The sequence below is a fragment of the Micromys minutus genome (genome assembly GCF_963924665.1).
Source record: "Micromys minutus genome assembly, chromosome: 29".
NCBI lineage: Eukaryota > Metazoa > Chordata > Mammalia > Rodentia > Muridae > Micromys > Micromys minutus.
This window is the reverse complement of record NC_137964.1, coordinates 27058179-27069532: the sequence shown is the minus strand read 5'-3', so window position 1 is coordinate 27069532 and position 11354 is coordinate 27058179. Positions and strand designations below refer to the sequence as shown.

Here is an 11354-nt window from a genome sequence, read left to right as displayed (position 1 = left end):
CTTGGAAGCTAGAAACAGAAGGATCAGAAGTTCAATGACATTCTTGGCTATATAAAAGTTCAAGGTTGGCCTGGACTATAAATGAACCTGACTGGGACAAAAAAATAATTATTATTAATTGGCTTTTATGGAAATTAATTTATATATCATATCCATAAGAACTGTTCACGCAGTTACTCTTCCATCTAGACCCAGGCCAAGAAGGTAACTTTAATACCTTGACTCTTCTATTTATAGATGCACCATTTCTAATCTTTTATACCATGGCCAAAATCCAAGTGGCCTTTTCTTGTTACTCCTTTTCCTCCATCCTTTCGTATCTTCTTGCTTGCTTACTTCTGGAACACGGTTTCACATAGTTAGCCTCAAATTCAATACGTAACCAAGGCTAGCCTTGAACTCCTGATCCTCAAGTCTCTGCCTCCCAAAGAACACTAGCGTTATAGGCACACATTTCCTGTGTGTAAATAAAGTCCACTCAGAGCCTCTCGCATGCTAGGCAAGCACTCTGTCACTGAGCTACAGCCCCAGCCTTGGTTTCTTAGTATCATTTCCTAAACAATACAGCCAGACAACTATGTTCATTGCATCACAGTCCAGAGAAGAATCAAAGCAGAAGGGAGCCCTGTCTAGGTTTTGTGTCTGCACCATTTTACCTACAGGTTATGAAACCCTTCATCCTCATGGACACTGAGGAGCACATGATCTGATCTACAGCACAGCCCCAGTACTTTTTATATGGAATCCTTCAATAGCTTCCCACTGCCTTTAAAGTACAGTCCACATTTTAGGATCAAAAGCATGGTCCAATCCCAGGTCACCTCTCCAATCCCTCATCTTCTCCCTACTCACCTCATTCTCTGGGACACTCCTCCCATGCTGAGAGACTTCAGTTTCCACCACCCACACACTATGAAGTAATCTACTTCCTCCCCTCATCCCCCAAAGGTTTTTCCCATTGCCTTCCATGAGGATCTAGGTCTCTGCCTCTAACCTCAGACTAAAGGCTACTTCCTCTGGGATAAGAAGCCTCCCCTATCTTCACGGTCCAAAGACAGCTGTCCTCCCTGAGATCAACATGCCATCGGGAATTCAAGAGGAAAGGTCACAGGATAATTAAGTCCTGCATCTGCTTACCTGGATGTCACAGGCAACCCAAAGGCCTCTTCTTCTTCAGTTTCCCTCTCTGCCCTACAGAGTAGGGGAAGCTCTGAGAATGGGGCCTGTTAGGCCGACCCCTCAGTAAACACTGTGTCTCCTCAGTTCTTTTCTAAGAGATTGGGAGCAGTTTCAGTGTGGAAAACACTCCAGGCTCTATGGTGATACTGTATTCACTGTCTAGAACTATCTAGAACACAAATGGAATTATGTCACTCTTTTGTTCTTGGAAGTAGGCCCAAGGCCTTGAGTGCTAAGCTACAGTCTGTCCATTTGCAGCAGACCCTTTCGCACATGGCCAAGGCCAGTACCATCATGTAACCCAGTAGTTGCCAAAGGTCTTCCTGTTTCGGGCATTGTTCCTTTTTAAAAGTTACTTCTTTGGGACTGGAATAATCATTTCATTTATTTTATTTTATTTATTTATTTTTTAAATGGCAAGACATCTATCAAGGATCACAGTCACACAAAGTAACCTGAGACCCACCGGGCTGGCCCTGAACACAGGACACAGATTCTGCTTCAGCCTTCCAAGTTGCTAGGATTATAGGCATGCTCCACCAAACTCAGTGGAATATTCTTTTAAACGTATCGATTTACAACCAGAGCCTGGTGGTGGTAGCACAGCCCTTTAACCGCAGCTTCAAGAGGCAGAGACAAGTGGTTCTCTATGAGTTCAAGGCCAGCCTGGTCAACAGACCAAGTTCCAGGACAGCCAGGGGCCTCTCAGAAAAACCTTGTCTCAAACCCCACTGCCAAAATAGATAGATAGGTAGGTAGGTAGGTAGGTAGGTAGGTAGGTAGGTAGATAAATTTATTTTATCTTTTTAAAGATTTATTTATTTATTTTATTGTACATAAGTATGTTTTAGCTGAATTCAGATACACCAGAAGAGGGCATCAGATCCCATTACAGATGGTTGTGAGCCACCATATGGTTGCTGGGAATTGAACTCAGGATCTCTAGAAGAGCAGTCAGTGCCCTTAACCACTGAGCCATCTCTCCAGCCCAATTTATTTCATCTTAAATTATGTGTATATGCGTGTCCTGGGGGGGGGGTGGCGGCTGAGTACTTAGAAGTACAATGTCTGTAGAATTCAGAAGGTGTGTCAGATTCTCTGGAATTAGGAGTTACACACAGTTGTGAGCCACCCTGTGGACGCTGGAAAACAAACCCAGTTCATCTGTAAGGTCAGCAAGTGCATTTAATTTGTGAGCCATCTTTTCAGCCACCACACCCCCTTTTATTTGAACCCCCTTCTATTTGAAACAGGGATTCAGGTAGCCCACCCTGGCTTTGAGTTCTCTCTGTGTAATTGAGCATGACTTTAAGCTTCTAATTCTCCTGTCTCTACTTCTAAATTCTGGGATCCTAGTCATGTACTACCTCACAATATCCATGCAGTTCTGGGAATCAAATCCAGGGCTTTATTCATGTTAGGAAAGTATCCTACCATCTGGGCTATGTTACCAGCCAAGGTCTGGAACAGTCTGTTTGTTCTTAAGACAGAGTTTCTCAGCATAGTCCCGGTTCTCCTGGAACTTTCTCTGTAGACAAGCTGATCTAGAACTCAAAAATCCACCTGCCTCTGCTTCCTGAGTGTTAGGATTAAAGGCATGGCCCACTTCCCCCTGGCTCTAGCTTTGACCAGCTAGAAAACTAAAGGTCAGGCAATACTGAGTTCCAGTTAATTAGAGCTAACACTGTGGACACACCCCCTTGACCACTTTCTGAAAATAAGTAAAAGCCTCTTTCCTGTGGTCTCCCTCAACAATGCTTGCTCACACTTCTATCAGCCCCTAACACACTTCAGTGTCACTAGGGCTGAACTTTTTGTGTCTTCCCTCAGACCACAAGCTCCTTGAGAGACAACGTCTCCCTCCACAACATGTGCCCACAGGCTAACACAGTGACTGGTTTATGACACATTCAAATGTATCCATTTAAAGATACTTTAATTGGGGGCCAAAAAAGAACTGATTCCCTAAAGGTGCCCTCTGACCATCACATGTGCCCTGGCACGAGTGCACAAGACACGCACACACACACACACACACACACACCACATACACGAGAGAGAGAAATAGAGAGAGAGATAGAATAAAATAGTTATTTCAAGCCTCACAGGGAGCACATGCCTAAATTTCCAACACTCAGAGGCTGAAGCAGAAAGATGGCTCAGAGTTTGAGGCCAGTCTGGTTATTTAGCAAACATCAGTCTATCTACAGCTAGAAAACAAGATGCCGCCCCTCCCCCCCCAAAAAAAACCCATAAATAAAAAGCAGGGGCTGGAGAAATGGCTTTGAGGTTAAAGTCCTTACCATCTTGGATGGCTATTCTTTGTTTGTTTGTTTGGTTTTGTTTTTTTTAAAGATTTATTTATTTGTTATATATAAGTACACTGTAGCTCTCTTCAGACACACCAGAAGAGGGCATCAGATCCCATTACAGATGGTTGTGAGACACCATGTGATTTCTGGGAATTGAACTCAGGACCTCTGGAAGAGCAGTGGGTGCTCTTAACCACTGAGCTATCATCTCTCCAGCCCTTCTTTTAAAAGATTTATTTATTTATTTATTACATATGAGTACACTGTAGCTGTCTTCAGACACACCAGAAGAGGGCATCGGATCCCATTACAGATGGTTGTGAGCCACCATGTGGTTGCTGGGAATTGAACTCAGGGCCTTGGAAGAGCAGTCAGTGCTCTTAGCCACTGAACCATCTCTACAGCTCTTGTTTTTTTCAAAATACATTTTGTGTGTGTGTGTGTGTCTGTGTGTGTGTCTGTGTGTGTGTGTGTGTGTGTGTGTGTGTGTGTGTAGCCTTGGCTGTCCTGGAACTCACTTTGTAGACTAGGTTGGCCTCGAATTCAGAGATCCACCTGCCTCTGCCTCCTGAGCGCTGGGACTAAAGGTGTGGGCCACCACCAATGGGCTTTCTCCAGCAGTATTAATGGCTTGTTATGTTCACTGCCACAATTTTCTCTATACCATACAAACACATCCCCATCACACAAAATCTGTAACACATATAGTAAACACAAATTCCCACCTACACCCAAAAGGTATAACATATTATGATTTATTATTATTGTTGTTGTTGTTGTTGACAGTTACACACATGATAAACATGATGAAGTGGATAAATACTAAAAAAAAGGAAAAAAGAAAGGTATTTACTGGGTGTGGTGGGTCACATGCTTGATCCCAGAATTTGGGATGCAGAGGCAGGAGAATCTTTGGAAGTTTGGGGCCAGCCTGACAACCAGAGCTAAACAGTGATATCCTGTTTTAAAAAACTTAGAAGAATCTAATACTTTTTAACCTTACAATCACAAGTTCTGCAGTACCAAATCCAAACACAAGAGAGAGCACAATTATGCTTTTACTTCAGTATCAGATTATTTAAAAGCCGACCAGATGAGTGAGACTCTGTCAGACTTCTGTTCTTCGTTCATTCTTTCCTTTCCTGTGAGGGGAACAGAAGGCCTTAAGACACTAGACAACTGCTCTAGAATCAGTCATTAACTGAGCCTATGCTCTGTCCCCAGCTCTGGGGGACTCAAGTGAGTAACTCTGTACTTCACTGTGACATTATCTCTAGCAACAATGGACAAGAAGTACTTTCCTCTGGAAACTGAAGGGATATCAGTGCTCAGAGGCTAGGGAGATCATATTTTGAGCAAGTAAGGTAGAAAGTGCTGGACAAGACACTCTCCTGACCTACACACATTCATGCATAGGATGCCTGAAACATTACAAATACCCGCATACATCATGCACACGCACACGCTCACACACACACCTGGAAAGCCAAGAGAAAAACTTCTATTACTAGCAACAGGCAACAGATGAATAGACAATAATAGAAATCGTGTGTATATGAAGTAGACAATAACTGTTCTATGTGAAGCCTGTGAGATGACCTGAGTCCTCTTATGATGATGAGTCTGATCCCGAGGACTCAGGTGATAGAGAGAGCTGACTTCCCCAAAGCCTTCCTCTGACTTCAATCTGTGTGCTGAGGCATGCATCCACCCCCAACCCCACATACTCACGTAAAATAAATTAAAATGTAATAAAAAATAAGCAACTGTCACGTATACAGTGTCATTTTTTAGAGAATAGTAGCTTATTTTAAAATATAATGTGAACAAAAATTTTATTTTAGATCGTTTTTTCTATTTTTTTAATTTGTTTTGTTTTGTTTTTGGGAGCAGAGTTTGTGTAGCCTTGGAACTAGCTCTGTAGACCAGGCTGGTCTCGAACTCACAGAAATCTGCCTGCCTCTGCCTCCTTAGAGCTGGGACTGAAGAGGTGTGCCACCACTGTCAGACTTTTAACTTTTAGTTTTTATTATTTAATTGTGTGCTCCCACGGGGGTTATACAGAGGATAACTCTGTAAAGTCCTTTCTTTCACATGAGTCGCAAGACTCAAACTCCTGTTCATTATTTTAAAGGAACGCGCTCTTACTTGCTCATCCATCTTATCGGTTTCACCTCTTCGGGGGGGAAAAAAACCAAACCAAACCAAACAAACAAACAAAACAAAAACAAAAACAAAAACAAAAACAAAAACAAAAACAAAAAAAAAACGTGGCATTTGCCACAATGTAAGAAAAACTACATTTCCCATGAGGTCCCATACAGGAAGGAAGTGATCTCGGACACCTCCCATCATTGCTTATAGACCGGAAGCCACTGCCTTAGTTCTCTTTCCCGTCTTGCAAGGTAGGAATGGCGGTTGTCTGTGTGACAGCCTCGCGCAGGATCCCAATCCTTCTCCATCCGAAGGCGGGGGACGTCCGGGGGCCACCGCCCAGGGGCGCCTATGGTTGAGGTCACTCAACAAGTCTTTCGGGAGCTTCATTTCTGTCGGCGTGGGTTGGCAGGGGCCAAAGAGCGAGCGTAGCGCCCGAGATGGTCGCTGGGCCTTGCCGGTTGCCGTACCCTGGAGAGGGTTAGAGGGCCTGTGCGGCGGCATGCGACCACGAAACCCGGGTCGAGGTCCCAGAACCCTTTGCCGGGCCTTCCTAAGCCACGTTGGGCTTTGCGGCTGAAGGGAGGAACCGTGTCCCCGGAAGCCCTCCGGAGAGCACCGCTGTTGGCTACTTGGCTTAGCTGGGGACATGGTGGCTTCGGGACTTGGGCACCCACAGAGAAGTCTTAGAAGTTACATACTGGTGCATGGGTTTGGATTTATGGCAGGCTCGTTCCCCTGGGCCTCTCATAGTGTCCCGTGCTAGAGCAACCTGTGGCCCCGAACCATGGCCTGGCCTCTGTAGGCCGCTGGCCCTGAAGTGGGTCGCACAGTAAGAAAAGTCTTAAAACCGGGGCCTCTAGGGTCTGGGCTCCCTTGGTAAACTCTACCAGGGATTGTCTTTAGTTTTCCGATTCTTGAAAACAAAACAGCAATCGCGTTGGATACTTAAATGCTGTGTTTGGAAGGAAGAGTTGCAAGCAGCAGAGGGTGGTTTTGATACTGACTTGTTAAACATGGTTGATGAAATGTCTTACTTTTACATCACTAGATGGCGGGTGAAAAGGCGGAGAAGCCTAATACAAAGGAGAAGAAACCTGCAGCCAAGAAGGCTGGCGGGGATGCTCCTGCCTCCAAGGCTCGGCCCGCTGGTGCAGCCAAAAAGGTTAAAAAGTCCAAGAAGGTGGCGAAGCCCCATTGCAGCAGAAACCCTGTCCTGGTTAGAGGAATTGGCAGGTACTCCCGTTCTGCTATGTATTCCAGAAAGGCCTTGTACAAAAGGAAATACTCAGCTGCCAAGACCAAGGTAGGAAAGGAGAGGGGTGTTTCACCATGATGCCTTCTTCCTGTGGTTAAGGTTGTCTGCCAGACTTGTTGATTGATGGGTTTGGTTTGTCTTTGTAGGTTGAAAAAAAGAAGAAAAAGGAGAAGGTCCTTGCTACTGTCACAAAAACAGTTGGTGGGGACAAGAACGGTGGCACCCGAGTGGTGAAGCTTCGAAAGATGGTGAGATGTGGGGGAGGTGCTGGTGTCTAGTTTTGTGCTCATTTTGATAAAATTCGTGTGTTTCTTCTGAGGTAGGAGAGATTTGACATACTTTTTCAGGAGAAACACCATGTCTCTCCTGTTGTACCTTTGTCTCTGGTAGCCTGATCTAGTATGAAACTCCCTTTGGTCCTTCTCCATATCTGGCTGTGACCTTACTCTAAAGAAGTGTGTTAGAGTTCTAAGCCCCAAGGAAAGCTTGGGAATGGTTGGAGAGAGGCTCAGGTTATGGTGCTCTTCCCAGCATCTACCACAGTGCACAGCCACCTGGAACTCCCAAGGGTAATAAATAACACTACACTCAGGGACACACAGAAGGACAAATACACAGAGCACTCCTTTCATTCCAGCCCTCGGCAAAGGCAAGTTGATCTCAGTATTCTAAGCTACCCTGGTCTGCAGAGTGTGTTCCAAGGCTACAGAGAAACCCTGTCTCAGAAAAACAAGCCCCAAAACTTTTAAAAGCTTGGGTTAGAGTGTCTCAGGTGTATGAAAGGTTCCTTTACATGTTGTTTCTGGAGCTTAAATTTTTGGGGGCTTTTAAGGCTATCTCTAAATGTAGCTGTATACTGAGCAGTGTGGTGCATGCTCTCTCCAGCCTAGGTATTATCCTACTGAAGATGTGCCTCGGAAGCTACTGAGCCACGGCAAGAAGCCCTTCAGTCAGCACGTGAGAAGGCTGCGCTCCAGCATCACTCCCGGGACTGTCCTAATCATCCTCACCGGGCGCCACAGGGGCAAGGTGAGGGGTGCCCACAGGGGTGGGTGGGAGTGGGAGCAAATCGTAACAGGCTTGCTTTTTGTGGGGTGAGTTGCTGTGTGTCCTGAAGCACCCCACTCAGCAAAGCCTGGTCCTCGTGCCTGATGCATCCTGCTTTTCAATGTACCCCTTTGTGTGTGCTGTGTTTGCTGTTAAGAATGCCCTAGGGTCAATCCATCTGCTTCCCTGACTACGATGGGACTAAAGGCACACCTCATCTTTTGACAGGGTCTCATGTCTGTTGCCCAGTCTAGACTTGAACCCATAGCTACTTCTTCCTGAGTGCATGCTGGATAAGTTTGTGCTTGTACTTAGGTTAATTCAGAGCGGGGTTCAATTGCTAAGTGTCCTTTTTACTATTTGACTTTCAGAGAGTGGTCTTCCTGAAGCAGCTGGATAGTGGCTTGCTACTTGTGACTGGTAAGAAAATCCTTACTCTTTTTTTCTTTGTCACAGGATGTCACAGCCCAGGATAACCTTGAACTCTTGATTCTCAAGACTTACTACATTGTAAAATGCTGGTTAAATAAGTGTACAGTGAAGTTCCCATGGGTGGGTGCTTATCAGCATTCCTGATTTTATATAGGATGACAGGATTTCTAGGCAGATTTCCTGGTGAACCTTGGGTATGGTGGGGTTTCATGAGGCTCTGAAGAATCTCAGCAGGACCAAAGTCACAGGTCACCACCAACCTTGAACTTTTAATCCTTCTGCCTTGTTTTGGGGTCAGGACAGCTCAAGCTCTCCTGTCTTATCTAGTCCTGTTTTTATGCAGTCAGGATTTAGAGCTAGAATATGCTTTTATCCTGGCCTGAGAACCTGTTTCCTGGAGACCTATGTAATAAATAAAATGCAAATGTCCCAAGAAATAGAACTACAGCAGGGTGGGGCTTACCTTTAATCCTAGCTCTAAGGCGGATCTAAAGGACAGACAGTTCAGTCAGGCTCTCTAAAGACGATCCTCTTAACCTGCGTCTACCTCGTTTGCTTGAAAAGCATTGGAGATCTTAGAGCAGATGGCATTTCTTTCCCCAAGTTAGCTGTGAGCCCTCTGGGTAGTGGGGATGTAAAATGGTCTTGCTAAAACTAAAAACCATCTCTCTGCCCCTATCCAGTTAATCTTGTTTGAGACAAGGTCTCAAAAAGACACAGGTCACTATATAGACCAGTCTGGCTTCAAACTCAGATCTACCTTTCTCTTTAGAAATTATAAGCATATACTACCTTGCCCAGATCAAGTCTTTACTGTTTGATGTTAATTCTTAATTTTCAAATTTGCATTTTTCCCGTAGGACCTCTTGCCCTGAACCGAGTTCCTCTGCGCAGAACACACCAGAAGTTTGTCATTGCCACCTCTACAAAAGTTGATATCAGCAAGGTTAAAATCCCCAAACACCTGACTGACGCTTACTTCAAGAAGAAGCAGCTGCGAAAGCCCAGGCATCAGGAGGGCGAGATCTTTGACACAGAGAAGGAGGTGAGTTCTGTGAACTGTGTTGATCTGGCCTCCAGTTGGGGCAGGCTACACAGTGTTGAAGCAATTAATTGTAAATAGTGTGACAGTCTGAGTTGAGATTGTGTGAACGCAGTTATCCTTGGTTGACTTAGCGGGCACACTCCGAGGAAAGGTTATGAGTAGGTGGGGCTGTTTCTGGGAGCCGCTTCTTAACGTTTCCTTTTCTTTATTTAGAAATACGAGATTACAGAGCAGCGAAAAGCTGATCAGAAAACTGTGGACTCGCAGCTCTTGCCAAAGATTAAAGCCATTCCTCAGCTCCAGGGCTACCTGCGATCTCAGTTCTCCCTGACAAATGGGATGTATCCTCACAAACTGGTGTTCTAAATTGTTAACAACTCAATTAAACAGCTTCATAGTTTTTTTTTTGTGTCTATGTGTGTGTTCTTATTGTGTGTTGTACGTGCTCATGTGAGGTGGGTGTTTTGCTGGTATTCCAGTGTCTTCTCTGGCCCTTTCTGGAAAGAGACCTGCTTGGTCTGAAGCTCCTGAGCTAGGCTGGCCATCCATTGGATTCTGCCATCTCTACCCCATCCCCAGCTGATGTTGGCTTAGAGATACACGTGCAGCCATGGCCAAATTTTACTGTGGGTATAGTTTTGCCTCTTGAGAGTGGGTTGTGTGAGAGTGGTGTGTGCTGTGGGCCTGTTTCTCTTAGCTTTGGGCCAGCATTCCTTTTTTTTTTTTTTTTTTTTTTTTTTAAGATTTTTGAGTATGCTGTAGCTGTCTTCAGACACTAGAAAAATGCATCAGATCCATTATAGATGGTTGTGAGCCACCATGTGGTTGCTGGGAATTTGAACTCGAGATCTCTGGAAGAGCAGTCAGTGCTCTTAACCACTGAGCCATCTCTCCAGCCCTGGGTCAGTATTCTTGGCTTAGGATTTACTAGTGTCTTGCTGTGCAGCATTTTCTTGCACCCTCAACATTTTTAAAAAATGGACTAATGACTTGTGAACAGATAAAAAGTAAATTATGTGAAAGATGACCAGGGTCATCCTTTCTATTACAAACTGCTTATCTCATCTGGTCATTTCACTTGTGGATTTTGGGTCTTGGTGTACAGAATACATTCATCAGCCCCAGAAGACATGCAGACTATGTAGATGGCATTACATACTGGGTACATGCTGTAACATGTTAAGCCTTGTAAAAAACATTTTGTGTATTTTTGTGCACCACGGTGTCCTCAGGTCAAAACAGCCTTAGGACTGGAATTAAGGATACCAGATGGAGTAAGCCATCAAGGTCAGTGTTGGGATTCTAACCCCAGTCCACTGCAAGGGCCAGCATCACTGTAGATGCATGTGTATCTCATGTATGCCTGGTGACCACAGAAGTCAAAAGAGGGTATTGAACCCACCCCCAATACACACACATTTGGGATAGCTGTGCGCTGTCATTAGCAAGTGCCTCTTACGACAATCCATATTGTGAATGGTGCTTTATTGTGAGGTCTTGTTTTTCTGGGTTAATTAATTCCTACTGCTAAACCTGTTTTTATGCCTTGAGTTCCAGAGTGCCCTGTTTTTACATTGTAATTAATAATTCCATGAGTGGGAGCTTTTGTTTTCAGGACAGTCTTTTCGGCCCTGGCTGCCCAGGACTCTGTAGACTAGGCCAGCCTTTCCTGGGTGTTAGGATTAAAGGTGTGTCCCATCACCTCCAGCTACAGAATTTAGTTCTCCTAAATGGTCCCGCAGTTGATGTCCAATACTGATAGCAGTATATACTTAAGTCAGCACTTCCCAACCTGTGGAAGACTCAAAACATTACAGTTTTATAAAGAAGCAAGGGAATATATGCTTGCAGCCTTAGCACATGAACTATATAAAGGGGTTAGCCTTGGAAAGGTTGAGAACTACTATCTTAACTGTTGGAAAGCATT

At 44.7% G+C, this 11354-nt stretch overlaps 1 protein-coding gene across 1 annotated transcript; it reads left to right on the top strand.

Moving 5' to 3' along the window:
• The first annotated feature begins 5856 nt into the window (after positions 1-5856).
• Positions 5857-9829, top strand: RPL6 (ribosomal protein L6). Its single transcript, XM_080940728.1, has 7 exons — positions 5857-5896; positions 6697-6951; positions 7050-7151; positions 7789-7932; positions 8322-8370; positions 9243-9427; positions 9641-9829. The coding sequence occupies exons 2-7, from the start codon at positions 6697-6699 to the stop codon at positions 9791-9793; spliced, it is 888 nt and encodes a 295-aa protein (XP_080796854.1). The 5' UTR covers positions 5857-5896; the 3' UTR covers positions 9794-9829.
• The last annotated feature ends 1525 nt before the right edge of the window (positions 9830-11354 follow it).